The sequence below is a fragment of the Bos indicus genome, chromosome 26 (genome assembly GCF_029378745.1).
Source record: "Bos indicus isolate NIAB-ARS_2022 breed Sahiwal x Tharparkar chromosome 26, NIAB-ARS_B.indTharparkar_mat_pri_1.0, whole genome shotgun sequence".
NCBI lineage: Eukaryota > Metazoa > Chordata > Mammalia > Artiodactyla > Bovidae > Bos > Bos indicus.
The window spans coordinates 22,080,958-22,096,869 of NC_091785.1; the positions used below are offsets into that span (position 1 = coordinate 22,080,958).

The following is a 15,912-nucleotide window of genomic DNA, read 5'->3' on the forward strand; positions in this document are numbered from 1 at the left end:
TTATCTCCCTGGTAGTATCTGGTTCTCTGGGATTTCCTTTTTCAGTCCTCCTGCCAGAAAGCTGGAGCTTCATTTAAGCTTCTCTACCTGAGTATGTTACTGCATCTGAACCTAACTGATGAGGATGGAGGTGGTAGGGTCGGGGAGCAGTGAGGTTTTTTTCTCAGTCTTTTAGGATCAAAACTCCTCTGATCAAAAAGAGTTTTCTTAACTCAACTTTAGACTACTATGGGGCCCTGCTTCTCCTGTGGTTTTCATCATCGTATTGCTTGGAGAGAACAGAACTGTAAAGAAAGAAGAATGGAAGATTTCCACTACTCTCCCTGAGTATTAGGATAGCCCTTCTATACTTATTGGACCAGACCTAGAGTGCTTCTCCTGGGTCTTTCTTTGTCTACACTAATAATAACCTACTTTTGGTTTTCAGAACGCAATCTAGGCTCATGGATACTGGAGAAATAAAAATTTTTAAAGGAAAATTCATTGTTGAGATCGGTGCTTGATGAAGTCATCTTCCCCAGTCTGCCTACTCCTGTTTACTTTTCAAGGAGTCCTCAAATAGCTGCACTATCCATTCTGTCCATTTTTAGTAGTTAAATTCAGTGGGAGATAAGAGGAAAGAGTGTGCTTTTTCCATCTTCCTGAAACCTGGACATTAGTTGAAATTTGAGTTGAAGGTAAATGGAGTCATAGAAGAAATAGCTGACCGTAGAAATGTTGATATTGACACCATTTGATAAACTCTAGATATGCAGCCAGAGGAACATAGCGAAAGTGGACTTATCAACATAAATGAGGAAGGTAGTTGTGCCAAAAAAGATGAAGATGTCCTAGGAGAAAAACTTCACATGAAGGGCAAAGAAGTTTACATTAAAGGAACTTTCAGACATATTTCACAACATTGAAAGTGCAAAGGATAAAACTGATCCAAACTTAGAGTGACAGGCATAGAAAAGATGCTTGCTTTGTATGTTTGTAGAAATTCTTGAATTCTGTGGCTTGATGATTTGTATCAGTTTTTGAAAAATTTTAATATTTCTTTAAGGTTGCTTTTGCCTCATTTTTTCTTTTTCCTTCTGGGAGTCCAAACACATGTATGTTTACTCTGTCACTTATATCTCTGACCTTATTTTGGTATTTTTCTGTCCTTTATCTCTGCTTTAATTCTGTGATTTTCTACTGACCTATCTTCCTGTTCACTAATTTTCACTTGCTTTGTTTCTAATCTGCTCTGCTGCTGCTAAGTCGCTTCAGTCATGTCCGACTCTGTGCGACACCATAGACGGCAGCCCACCAGGCTCCCCCGTCCCTGGGATTCTCCAGGCAAGAACACTGGAGTGGGTTGCCATTTCCTTCTCCGATGCGTGAAAGTGAAGTTGCTCAGTCGTGTCTGACTCTTAGCGACCCCGTGGACAGCAGCCCACCAGGCTCCTCTGTCCATGGATTTTCCAGGCAACAGTACTGGAGTTTCTAATTTGCTCTGCTGCTGCTAAGTCACTTCAGTCGTGTCTAACTCTTTGTGACCCCATAGATGGCAGCCCACCAGGCTCCCCTGTCCCTGGGATTCTCCAGGCAAGAACAATGGAGTGGGTTGCCATTTCCTTCTCCAATGCATGAAAGTGAAAAGTGAAAGTGAAGTCGCTCAGTCGTGTCCGACCCTCAGCGACCCCATGGACTGCAGCCTTCCAGGCTCCTCCGTCCATGGGATTTTCCAGGCAGGAATACTGGAGTGGGGTGCCATTGTCTAATCTGCTCTAAACCAATGTGAATAATTCTTTTATAAAAAAATATTTATTTACTTGGCTACGCCGGGTTCTTAGTTGTGGCATGTGAGATCTTTAGTTGTGGCATGGAGGATCTACTTCCCCAACCAGAAATCAAACCTGGGCCCCCTGCACGGGGGAGCACAGGGGTCTTAGCTACTGGACCACCAGAGAAGTCCCCAGAACTTTTTCATCTTACAGAATTGAAACTCTGTGCTCATTAAACAACACCCTCCCACTTCCACCCCCGATTGAATTTGATTACTACACTTGAGTTATTTCTGGTTTTTTGGCTGTTTGGGTCTTTCCCCCCACCCTCCTGTCTTGGGGACATTTGATCTTTTTTACTGGAATTCTTAATTATTTTTATTGAATGCTAGACATTTTTAAAAATGAGAATCATACAGAATTTAGATGATATCTTCCTTCAGAGAGGGTTTAATATTCTTTTCATGGGTATATCCCTTTGATTCAACTGAAGCAGGTCTGTTTCTGCTTGGTATTGACTGAAAGCCTAATTTTTTTTGTTGTTGTTTAACCAGGGCACCTTGTCCTTGAAGGGGTTTGTATTCCAATTTTTGGCTCCTTAGCTCCATGAGATTGCCAAAATGTGCTTTCAACTTGGTTTTTCAGTATCTGGCTGTTTGCATTGCAAACCCTAGGAATCAGCAAATGCCTCAAGGGGAATCGTGAGTCAGGTTAACCACATTTTTCTCCTGCTCAAAATTTGGGCCCCTAAACTCTTGGCTGCATTTGCTGTTTTTGATGCTGTCAAATCATTTTCTCTATTGTATTCAGGTTTTTAAAATTTTATTTATTAATGTATTTACGTAGCTTTTATAGTTGTCTTTTTCTGCATGGAATTTAGTCTGGCAATTACCACATCATTGTCAAAGGCAAAAATCCCAATATAATTTTCATTAACTAATTTTTCATATTATTTTAAGCATTCTCAAAGCTTAAGGAAAAGTTGCAAGTAAAATGCAAATATCATTTTTTCCATAGATCGTTTGAGAGTGAGATACTGACATGATGTCTAATCATTCCTAAATTCTTTGATTTGTTTCCTATAGACAAGAACATCTTCCTGTCAGTTCATTTCAGTTGAGTTGCTCAGCGTGTCCAACTCTTTGCCACCCCCTTGGACTGTAGCATGCCAGGTTTCCCTTTACATTGCCAATTCCCCGAGTTTACTCAAACTCATGTCCATTGAGTCAGTGATGCCATCCAACCATCTCATCCTCTGTCGTTCCCTTCTCCTCTTGCCTTCAATCTTTCCCAGCATCAGGGTCTTTTCAAAAGAGTCAGCTCTTCACATCAGGTGGCCAAAGTACTGGAGTTTCAGCTTCAGCATCAGTCCTTCCAATGAATATTCAGGACTGATTTCCTTTAGGATGGACTGGTTGGATCTCCCTGCAGTCCAAGGGACTCTCAAGAGTCTTCTCCAACACCACAGTTCAAAAGCATCAAGTCTTCCACGCTCAGCTTTCTTTATGGTCCAACTCTCACCTCCATACATCACTACTAGACGGACCTTTGTTGGCAAAGTAATTAATGTTTCTGCTTTTTAATATGCTGTCCAGGTTGGTCACAGCTTTTCTTCCAAGGAGCAAGCGTCTTTTAACTTCGTGGCTGCAGTCACCATCTGCAGTGATTTTGGAGCCCAATAGAATAAAGTCACCCCACTGTCGCACAGAGTTGGACACGACTGAAGTGACTGAGCAGCAGCAGCAGCAGAATAAAATCTCTCACTTTTTCCATTGTTTCCCCATCTAATTGCCTGAAGTGATGGGACCGGATGCCATGATCTTAGTTTTCTGAATGTTGAGTTTTAAGCCAACTTTTTCACTTTGCTTTTTCACTTTCACCAAGAGGCTCTTTAGCTCTTCGCTTTCTGCCATAAGGGTGGTGTCATCTGCATATCTGAGGTTATTGATAGGCAATCTTGATTCCAGCTTGTGCTTCATCCACCCCAGCATTTCACATGATGTACTCTGCATATAGGTTAAATCAGCAGGGTGACAATATGCAGCCTTGACGTACTCCTTTCCTAATTTGGAACCAGTCTGTTGTTCCATGTCCAGTTCTAACTGTTGCTTCTTGACCTGCATACAGATCAAGGAGGCAAATCAGGTGGTCTGGTATTCCCATCTCTTAAAGAGTTTTCCACAGTTTGTTGTGATCCACACAGTCAAAGGCTTTGGCGTAGTCAATAAAGCAGAAGTAGATGTTTTTCTGGAACTCTCTTGCTTTTTCGATGATCCTACAGATGTTAGCAATTTGATCTCTGGTTCCTCTGCCTTTTCTAAATCTACATCCTCCTGTAGAACCCAATAATAACCATAAAAATAAGGAAATTAGTATTGATACATGACTGCCAGCTAATCCACAGACTCCCAAGTTTTTCTATCAACTGCAATAAATGACCTTTTATACATAAGGATCTAGTCCAGAATGACATGTTGGATTTAGTTATCATGTCTTCTTTAGTCTCCCTTCAGAAGGGAACAATTCTTTAGTCTTTCCTTGACTTCCCTAACATTGACATTCTTGAGGATTACAGGACAGTTATTTTGTGGATTATTTTTCAGTTTGGGTTTTTCTGATGTTTTGTTATAATTAGATATAGGCTGTATATCACTGGCAGAAATATCACAGAGTTGATGCTGTGTTCTTATTGCAGTCTATCAGGTGACACATTATTTTAATTTGTTTCATTATTGGTAACAATAATTATCACTTGATTAAGGTGTTAGGTTTTTCTACTGTAAAATTACTGTTTTCCCTTTTGAAATAAGTATTATATGGGAAAATATTTTGAGACCATTTAAGTATCATATTCCCCATCACACTCTTCAGTTTATTTTGTGTATTATTAATTTGGATTTCTGTTTTACTCAGTGTGTTATTATATTAGTTTTTGTGGCATACTAAATTACCACAAATTTAGTGGCATAGAGCACACATTTATTATCACACAATTTCTTTGGTTCGGGAGTCTGGGCATGCCTGATCTGATCCGTTACAAGACTATAATGAAGGTATTGGCCAGGGCTGAGGTCCTGTTTGAAGGCTTGATTGGGGAAAGAGCCACTTCAAGTTTACATGGTTTTTGGCAGAATTCCTTTCCTCGGGAGTTACTGGAGACCCAGTTCCTAGCTGGCTGTTGACTGGAGGCCACCCTCAGTTCCTTGCCATGTGAACCTCTCCAGTGTGACTACTTGCTTCATCAAAGTATGCAAGCCAAGGAGACAGTGGAGTCTCTTAGCAAGATAGAAGTTACAGTCTTATATAACCTAGACGCAAGGTATTAGGCTATTCCACACTCAAGGAGACAGGATTACTTACAAGTTTCATGAATATCAGGAGTTAGGAATCATTGAGGGGCATGTTGTAATACTGGTATTATCTGCCAGTATTATAATCCATTATCATCATTATTTGTTCTGATGTTCAGTTTGTCCTGGAATTAGCCTGTGAGAGCCTTTGCACTGGCCCCTGTATCATCTTGCCATGTCTCCATTTTTCTTTGAGTACCACAATAAGGTACTCTGCACTTATCTGAAACTTTTCCTGCCCAAGTTCTGGAATTAGCCATTGTTCTAAGGAGCTCTGATTCTTTTTAGTGGAGGGTGATATTTAGAATCACTAAATGTGTGTGTGTGTGATCAGTGTACTCATTACTATTAAGGTGTTACTGTTACTACACCCTCTCATTTGATAGAGCCAGGGGGTATGTTTGTTTGTATGTATGTGTATATACCTATACATACATCACTTAACCTAGAATTGTCTCTGTCTCTGATACAAAGCTTTGGATTCATAATATCTAGTTCAGCAGCATAGTATTCACTCTAGCTTTCTTCATTTCTTTATCTGTAACTCTTCTCTGATGAGAAGTTTGGGTTTTTTATTATCCTTAATATTTGCTCTTATTATCCTTAATATTTGCTCTACCCACTTGATTCAGTGAATCTTCCCATATAACTCATCTCCCATTGGTGACATAGCTCTGTCTCCATTTCTCACCCAATACTCTGTATGGATGCTTTCCCCAACCTTTTGGAATCTATTTGCACTGGACTGCCCCTTCTACCCTTTCTCCCCATTGAGTCAGAAACTCTTTGCTGGGCCACTATCCCTCTACTCTGTGAATGTCTTCTTCTGTTTGCTTTGGGAACTCTTACTACCCTGCCCTTCCCCGTCATGTGGACACGTCATCATCTTGCTCACTGCCACTTCAGTCCCCCATGTAGAAGCTCTCCTCACTCAACTCGAGCTATAGAACTCCATGACAGGCCCGTCTCTTGTAAAGTTTTTTTCCCTCATTCTACTTGGACTATGAAACTCTCTTACCCCTCAGGGACACCTCTCTCACATGCACTTGGACTCCAAAAACCTGTATTGGGCCATTGTTGCCATTTAATTTATACCAATCAGTTTGATGCCCACTTGGCTTGTACTCACTCAATGTCTGTCGAACTGAGTTTTTCAGGTAGGAAGGGAGTTGAGGGGTAAGAGGAATCAATTTATTTTTTAATTTAAAAAAGTCTCACTAGTATTTTTACAACAAATGCTTGCAACCTAGTGGATTATAATTTATGCAGAAGCCAGTGATGCTGTATTTGTGTAGCACTTACAGCTTTCTGCCCATGCCATATTTTCACTCACATATAAGAGGTTTATTTTCATGTTATATTTACGATTTCTGACCTTACCTACTCCATTCCCAGCCCAATACCCCAGAACCCCCAGAGCATTTTTAGTTTATGTGTGTCTGTCAGTGCTACCATCCTTCTTCGAGTCATTCCTTTGAAATCTAGGGGCTTATTTCTGACTTACTTTCTTCGTTCCTTTCATTAGTTGTTAAGTCCTGTTGATCTTCTGCTTTATATAAGTTGGGGCCACCACATTGTTACTTACCATGGCCTCTTGGGTGGGACTCCTTTTCTTTAGTTTCAGTGCCCTGAAACCCACCTTTGGCTCTGTATTTCTTAATAAATGAGATAACTTCATGTCTGACTTTTTAAATGCCATTTTTGTGTGGCATCATCCTAGTAGTCAGAGTATCTAGCTTTGAATCCTATATTTACCACTTGTGTGATACCCATTCACTTTCAGTAATTTATTTAACCTCTCTGGATCTTACTTGCTGACTAGATTGTCTTACAGGTGAGTAAGATGATAAATTATGAAAGAGATTTTTCCAACACACATACCTTCCAGCCTGGTAAGATCAATCTCAGTAAAGTAACCAGTGTTATTTTACCGGTATTCTCACTGTTGTATAAGCAAAAACTGTTTCCTTACTTCTCTCTTTATGATAGGTAGCTTTTGCTGATCTCTTGACATTAAAAGCACTTTTATTGAGCATCTACTCTGATCAGACAGTGGAGAGTTAAAAAAAAAAAGACATGACTCATATCTAAGAAATACAGTCTGATAGAGGAGGCAAACGTAATAAATTTACATATAGTAACAAGTTCTACAAAAAAATTAAAGCCTGTGTCTGAACTTTTCTAAAAATTAGAACTTTAAACTTATATAGCAGCAATTGTGTGACACAATTTAGTACATTATTGTATTTTTCCTTGTAGTTACTGTTTGTGAACTTATTGATTCCATGATCTACACTTCTTAATGGCTTCTCAGAACATTTTGAAATGCAAGTGGCATTCATGGAATCCTGTTCTTGGTAATGATGCACTTTATATTTTTTCTTTCGTACTTGAAGTTTTAGATCCCTTATTTTAACTTTACCAAAACCTTGTGCATTAAGGGTAGGCAGATATGATTATCATATATGACCCTTTGGTAAGTGAACTAAATTGGGATTCTTAAGAGGCAGGTCAATGAATTTGTATAGGTAGAGACTGAATATACATGATCTATGGAATACTATAGTTCTCTTGGCCTGAATTTTTTAGTTGATATAGTTGTGAAAAGGGAATTCTTCTATTCCATGGCTTAAGGATACATAAACTCTCAATGCAGCAATCTTTTTACTGTTGATTATTATAGCTTCTATTACTCCTAGAAGTTGACCAACCAGGGACCTGAGTTTAAGGGGTTTTGTCATTCAGCTTTCATATAGTAAATGCTAAGGCCAGCCCTTTGCCTGCAGGGCGTTCTATCAGTGAAGAGAAACTGTGGCTTTTTCCAGGCAGCCAAATAAGGGGAAGAGTCAAGATTTTCAGTGTTCTCTGTGAAAATGAGTTTGTGCTGTTGAACCTGATGGACCTTAGACACTTCCTCCTCAAAGCACTGCAGGCCCCTTGTGCAGCGTTTCAATCTCTTTTTCTTTGATTTTTCTTGATTCTTTCAAGTAGTAGAAAACATGTTTTAAGCATTTAAAAAAATGCTGTGTATGTTTTTTAAAAGCTGGTAAACTCATTCAGTTGAGTAACAAACTTCAGTTGTAATAAATTATTGTAGTTTTCAACCTTATTTTGAGAGTTGCAGTGGAGAGCCATTTGGGGTGAGGTTAAGTAGAAAGTGAACTGAAGAAATAAACCTGTGCTATGTAAGGCTAGATTTCTGTTAGAGGGAGACCCATGTGTGATTCAAACTTCATTGTAGCTTTTGAGATTGCAGAGGAGAAATACTTAAGGAATAGGTCCTTCACAAGTTCTTTAACAGATAATGGAAGTTAAATATTTAAAAGTGAGAATATAGTTGCTAGATTGCAGTTTAGTTTGGAACCTACTTTTATTAAAAAATTGTTTTAAGTGTAGAAGGAAAGTCTTAGGAATTCCCATATTAGTTTGCAAGGAGAAACAAACTTTTACTGTCTCAACTTTAAGTAGAAAACTTACGTGGGTTTTGGGCATCTTAAGGAGGATTATTTGTTCATTGTTGAAGGACAGAGAAAGTCATACATTTTTGTCAGAAAACTGACCAATCAGGACGACCCTGAAATGTTTAGACTACATAAGGAACAGTAACCACAGTGGCACCCTTTTCCACTCTGTTGCTTATTGCCTAAATTTCTTTTGATTTCCTTTTTCATTTAGAAAATGCTGCTAAATGTGAAGATAGAAGGGAAAGAGGTAGAGTTAGAAATTATAGCCTATTCCATTAATTTTGTAATTATATCTTTTTTCCTCAGTGTTTTAAAGTGGCATTTACCAGTATGGGTAAGATTAATTGTTACAATACAAACCAATTTGAAAATTGGTTTTTAAATTGAGCTATAATATATAAAATCTTATGGTAATGTGCAGATCAGACTATATTCAAGTGTGGTTATCATACCCACACCAATTGTCTTGTAATAATCGGGAATGCATCCTCTGTGTGGTGTTTGCAATTTAATGCTATTTTAGAAATCACACCAGTATATCTAGTGACTTTCCTGGGTGTATGTGGCTTATTATTGATTATAGTTTTATTTGGGAATTTTAGTTTAGGGAGGTGGGATAAAGCCCTTTCAAATTCTTAGTTTTTAGGAGTTTTGATGGACGATAGGAATGAATGAATGAGGAGAAGGGCATTAGAATGAGTAACAGAAAGGACAGTTAGATAATGATTAACCAAGTACATACTGCAAAAATAACACAGAACCTAATATAAAATGAAGGAGACAAAACATTCAAAAGAGGAATGCCTTAAAAGCTTACCAGGGAGCAGTCATAAATATAAATAAAAATGTATATTTTAATTAAAATTGGAGATCATGCACTTAGTTATTGCCAAAAGTATATGAGCCATCTACCTCTTCTGAAGGGAAGTCAGAAAAGTGACAGGCTATTTTTCAGTGCCTACTCCATTTTCTTTCCCTGTTTTCATTTTGGCTTTTAAAAATTCTCGCTTTATTTCTCTCTTTTCTCAAATTCAGTCCCTTCAGCGTGAACATTGTTCTACCCAGGATACACAGAACTTTTAACCACTTGATTAATCATATAGGTTGTCTCATTAACAATGAGAGAAAGTCACTACCAGTGAATTTCTTTTCCATTAAAGATTTTAAATATAGAAGAATTTATGGCTGAGAGACTTATCACCAGAATATAAAGTATTTTTGTTTCTTTTGTTCATTGTTCTATCCCTAGTGCCTAGGACAGTGCCCAGCACAAAGAAGATACTCAACAAGTACTTGTCAGATAAATGGCCAAAACATTAGATTTAGAAACTTTTAATGTCATCTTCCTAACAAAAATTATTTTGGCTAAGAATTTGGTGCTTCCAGTATAGGGTCCAGAGAAGCCAGTGGCACCCCACTCCTGTACTGTTGCCTGGAAAATCCCATGGACAGAGGAGCCTGGTAGGCTGCAGTCCATGAGGTTGCTAAGAGTCAGACACGACTGAGCAACTTCACTTTGACTTTTCACTTTCATGCATTGGAGAAGGAAATGGCAACCCACTCTAGTGTTCTTGCCTGGAAAATCCCAGGGACGGGGGAGCCTGGTGGGCTGCCGTCTATGGGCTTGCAGAGAGTCGGACACAACTGAAGTGACTTAGCAGCAGCAGCAGTATAGAGTCATATTAGTAGAACAGTGGTTCTCAAGGGGAAAGAAACTTTTTTTTTTTTATCCTGCTCTTCCTTGTCCTCTTCTCCCAGCTGCCTTCTCACAAAATGAGAATATCTGCTACTGAGAACCACTGGATGAGACTGAAATTAAATAATTCTTAGGAGTTCATGCTCAGTCATGCCTGGCTCTTTGCAGCCCCATGGACTGTAGCCTGCCAGGCTCTTCTGTCTATAGAAATTTCCAGGCAAGATTACTGGAGCAAGTTACCGTTTCCTACTCAAGGGGATCTTCCTGACCCAGGGATCAAACTGAGTCTCTTGCATCTCCTGCATTGGCAGGTGGATTCTTTACCACTAGTGCCACCTGGAAAGCCCCAAAATTCTTAGGAGACAAATAAGTAAATGGTAGATGAAAGCATGCACGTGTATGGTTAGGGTGAAAGGAAGAAGGAAATTACAAGTTCAAAAGTATGGGGGTAAGATGTATATTTGAACAAAATACCAAGGTAATTCATTAGAGTTCCAGGGCCAACTGGAAGGACAGAGAGGGTGAGTTGATGTAGGCAGTGGGGAAAGGTCAGATTAATAGAGTGCTTGAATTTCTAGGGAGCCTTGTCAATTATTGACGAGAGTGACACGATCACAAAGTGAAGACAATTCTGTTTAGTGGCTGTTTGTAAAATGGATTGTAGTTTGAGGAGAAGAAACGTTGAAACAAAAAAATTACGTGATTGTTGTAGTAGTTCAAAGCAGTTTAGCTGTTTTGGTTGTTAAGTTATCCAGTGATGCCTTTAGTAGATACCTGTTTTTGAAGTCTGATGCTTCCACTTTATGACCTAGGGGAGGATAGAGGCAAGAAGAGTTCTGAACTGAAAAGCAGTAGGCCAGGATTCTAGTTCTTACTTCTCTACTTTCTAAATTCTATGATCATGGATAAATGCTTAATTTCTTCTGGGCATCAATCACCTTAACTAAAAAATAAGAAAATAATGATCTGAAAGCTGGAGTCTAAACCAATTTTTGAAGGCCTTTCCAGTATACCATCCTTGTATCAGTTATAGATAGTGAACAGTGAATACCATATTTTGTTTCCTTAATATTTCCCCAACTAAAGTGTTTTAAGAAGAAAAAAGTCCCATGATGATAATAAATAGTTCAAAGCTTATAATTCAAAGTTTAGTATTATGTGCACTGACTGTTGTGCTTTAAAATGTTTTTCTGTTTTTATATGTGCTATGATCAGGTATTTAGTTTTTTAGTATTACTAGACTGTAATAGCACCCAAGTTGATGGACAAAGATTCAACCTGGGATACATTTAGGGAAATCTAAAGATTGTAAAAATTCTTCTAAAAGATATAGTGTTTATAAGGTACAGGAGCAGTACCACTAATACTGTTTAATTAGTAATACTAAAACTCATAAGTTCTACCTTTTGTTTTGTTTTGTTTTGAATATACTGTATGTATATTTACACTTACACGTTACTTGTTTGTTTATTTACAAGGTTTTAGGACCAGCAGCTTTTTGGGGTCCTCTTTTTCTGTCCCTGTCTCTCCTTGCTTTGTTGTTGTTTTCCCTTCTGTTTGGATTGTTTCTTGCCTCCTCCTGCCATCCCCCACATCCCCCTAAATCCATCTGGAAAGATAAAGAGGCAGCTGCTATGGTAACTTATGCATTTTGGTTAATGAATAGCAGACTAACAAGATACATAAAACGTATGCAAATTTTGCGGCGTTAGTTGCTGTCAAACTGTAGGGGTATAATACTTTTTCTTTTCCTTCTTCCCACCTTCTTAAAATCCTTTTAAGTTTCCTGTGATATTTTGTTTTCTAATTTACCGTTTCTAGTGTTGAAGTGCTACTATGAATGATTTCTTTTTTCTGCTTAGTCTGCACAATATTTCACTTTTGTGGTGAGTTTATGGGAGATGAGTTGAGGTGCGTAGAGGAAAAGAATTGATTAATTGGAATAAGAAGTAGATTTCCTTTAGTTTCATACACAGAAGAACAGGAATAAATTTCTAAATTAAATATTTTGCTTTTTGACCTATAACTTTTTTTTCTTCCTTTTTTGGGCACTAGTGCTCCTTTTGAGTTTCCATCTGGGGTTAGAACTAGTAAATAGTATTTTCTTGAAGATGTTTCTGTCATAAAGGCAAGCTGCAACTGGAATATTGTATTTAGCCAAGCTTTGAGAATTCCTGTAATCTGTGTCATCCTGTCTCATGCTGTCCCATCTCATAGTTGTCCTCTCTCTGCAGTGCTCTATGCCCAGGTCTCTGTGGCTGGGCTGCTCCAGCCTGGCGGACAGCATGCCTTCGCTGCGATGCCTGTATAACCCAGGGACTGGCGCACTCACAGCTTTCCAGGTACTTTCTCTGTCTCTGTGGGTTATTTGTGGGCATTAGTATGTGTGTGTTAGTTCATTAGTGTGTCTCTCCTTCTTTCCCATCCTTTACTTAAGTTCGCTTTTCTCCTTCGTGTTGCCTGTATTTCACGTCACTCAGTTCTCCTTTAATTTTTAATGTAGATCCAGACTGATCCACTCTTGAGACATTTTTGTTATGATTGGTTTGCCAAAATTGACAGCACAACTTGATTTGTTGGTTTTCATGTTTAGTAGAAGTATGATAATGAGTTTTAAAGTAATCTCAATAAATAGCATTCAATATGTAATGTTTGCTCTGGACCTACATAAAACCAATTAATATAATCAATCAATCAATTGCAACCAGTTGCCTGGGCACTTTCTTATGTTTTTCTTATGATTACTAAAAACTTAAAGTGCTCAATTCAGAGTGTCTCCTTGCTACTTTATGTGTGGGTGTATGTATATGTTTATGTATCTATATGTGTGTATTTTACATATATAAGAACTGTGTTTATTTATATCCTGAGTAATAGGTCTAGTTTCAAGGTGGAAAGGCCTTCATGACCTTTGAGTATAGTGTTCAGCTTGAGACAGTCCAGCTGGTCTTGCTTGGACCATCAGATCCTAGTTCCCTTTGGCCTTTCTTAGAGGCCACTAGGGCAGTTCCAGGATGTGAGAGAAAACTATAGAAGGAAAGAGGAAAACTTGTAGAGAAATATGTAAGACAGAGCTCAATGCCCATTCTTTACAGATTAGGGTATGATACATGGTGATTTTCTTGGTAGAAGTGTCATTTATCTACCTTAGGTATTTGGAATTTGTATCTAGCATTTGGGCTTCCCTGGTGGCTCAGATGGTAAAGAATCTGCCTGCAGTGCAGGAGATCCTGGTTCGATTCCCGGGTTGACATGATCCCCTGGAGAAGGGAATGGTTACCCACCCCAGTATTCTTGCCTGAAGAATTCCATGGACAGAGGAGCCTAGTGGGATACAGTCCATGGGCTTGCAATGAGTCAGACACAGTTGAGCAATGAACATTTACTTAGTAATATGTAATAAACTAGTGATTTAAATTTGTTTTTAACTTATGTAGCTCATGTTCTATTAATAATTTCAAAGACAAGTTGTAAGTATCAGAATGCTTATGACTGAGTCTTAGTTAAAGGTTGGAGAACTTAAGTATTCTACATTCCTGACCAGTGCTAACAAACAGTTACTTACCTTTAATGATACTATTTTAGTGATGATGTTACTGGATATTTGTTTGTCCTTTGCAAAATATATTAAACTTCTTTGTCTTATGAGATACAATATGATGCTGTACAGGCTTTAAAATTAGTTAAATCAGGACTCACATACTGTTTGTCACTAGTGGTATGATCTTAAGCAAGTCATTTCATTCTAAATTCATCTATAAATGGAGACTATAGTTAGGGCATGCAGTAAATAGTTGCTGTTTTTATTATCTTCATCATCATTAACATTATTGCTGTTAATGTTAGAAAATATTAATATCCTGAGTATCTATTTCAAATATTTTTTCTTTTTTACTGTATATCATTGATGAACTTTCAGCTCTCAAGAAACTCATATTCTTTTTTTAAACCTTTTTGGAGTTGCAGTGAGTTTCACCAGAGTGCAGTCTGAGAGAACAGTCCCTATAAGACTGCTGTCACATCAGATACCAGTTGTAAGGACACCTCCCCCTCTGCTCCTCCCCTCAGATTTGATAATTCACTAGAAAGGACTCAGTAGAACTCACTGAAAGCTATTATATTCAAGGTTTATTACAAGGAAGAGATACAGGTTAAAATTATCCAAAAAAGGGACATATAGAACAAAAATCTGGAGGGAACCAGATCTTCCACCATCTTGGATCTAGTTAGTTCTAATCAGTTTTGGTCATGTCCTAATATCTGTCATTCTTTTAAAGGCTGTGTCCTGCCCCCCTTTCCTTCTTGTTTCACTTTGAACAGGGTCTGGCAGATTAATGGGTTCTATATTATCAGAAACATGCCCGAAGGACTAGGTTTGGAAACTTTCAGCAAATACTGTTTCACCTTGCTATATAACATTACACTGTGAAATGAAATCTTACTTTTTTTTCATGCCTTAACCAAATTCTGTATCATAGCAAAGCCTACTCTGGGTTCAGGTATTGATGAAAAACTTTGCTTTCCCCAGTATTGCTATAAGTATGAATGTTTATTTTTCTTTTCTTATCTTCAGAAAAATCATTAAGTTTTATGTAGTAAAAATGGAAAAAAATGGGGTTATCTGCTGGCATTCTGTTAATTCAGTGGTTTTTTCCCGTCAGGTTCATTATACACAGGTGCTCCAAATTGCTGATTGACTAATTGGCAGATATAGACTTAAGTCTAGTCTTTCCTGTTTTCACTACTAGAACTATAACAATCTCAGTACATTTGCATTTTTCTGGTTTGGGTTTTACCTTATTTGCTTATTTAGATTTTTGTTTATGTAAAAATTACATGCAGTAAAATGTACACATCTTGTGTACTCTTAGATGAATTTGATAACTGTAAACATTTGTGTAACCTCACTTTCAAAATATAGAGCACTTCCACAATCTGAGAAAGTTCCTTTGTACCCCCTTCCAGTTATCACCCATATCCCATATGCAATTACTGTTCTGATTTGCCACCAAAGATCAGTTTTGCCTGTACTTGAGCCTCATATAAATGTAGTCATATAGTATACATTTTTTATATCTGTTCTGTTTTGATCAGCATAATGTTTTTGAGATTTATCCATTTTGTTATGTTTATCTGTAACTTATTCTTTTTTTATTGCTAAATAAATTCCATTGTACTAATATACCACAGTTTTTCCATTCGTCTATTGGTAGACATTTGGATTATTCCCATTTTTGTCTACTATGGCTAAAGCTATGGTGTACAGTTTGTGCATCTTTTTGTGGACATGGGTGTTTATTTCTCTTGGCTTAATACCTAAGAGTGGAATTGCTTGGGTCGTAGAGTATTTTTAACTTTAAGAGATGCATTTCAAGTAATTCTTCAAAGTGGTTGCCCAGTAGGAATACTTATTTCTACTTATGTTGCCAAACATCTTTGAGGAGGTGACTTAGTAATAGCTTCATGACATTTTTTTCTTTGAAATTATTGCATTCCTTTAGCAAATTTGAAGCAGCTTCAAAATCAAAATTCTTTGACAATATAAAAGGAAGAGCTGTTGCTTAATTTGTTGGATTATCCTCAGTAACTCAGATGGAAATGGCAACATTGATATGGTTTGATTATTGACTTTTCCAATCCACACATTTCAA

The 15,912-nt window shown here is 37.8% G+C and overlaps 1 protein-coding gene across 11 annotated transcripts in view; it reads left to right on the forward strand.

The window, feature by feature from the left end:
- BTRC (beta-transducin repeat containing E3 ubiquitin protein ligase) overlaps positions 1–15,912 on the forward strand; it is a 175,546-nt gene that overhangs the window by 44,376 nt on the left and 115,258 nt on the right. For 7 of the 11 annotated variants that reach the window (XM_019952883.2, XM_019952884.2, XM_019952885.2 and 4 more), the window contains one exon: positions 12,496–12,603. The exons of the other annotated variants lie outside the window; for them this stretch is intronic. In XM_019952883.2, coding sequence (XP_019808442.1) covers positions 12,496–12,603 — 108 coding nt within the window. The remainder of the gene's footprint in view (positions 1–12,495; positions 12,604–15,912) is intronic. 11 annotated transcript variants of the gene reach the window in all.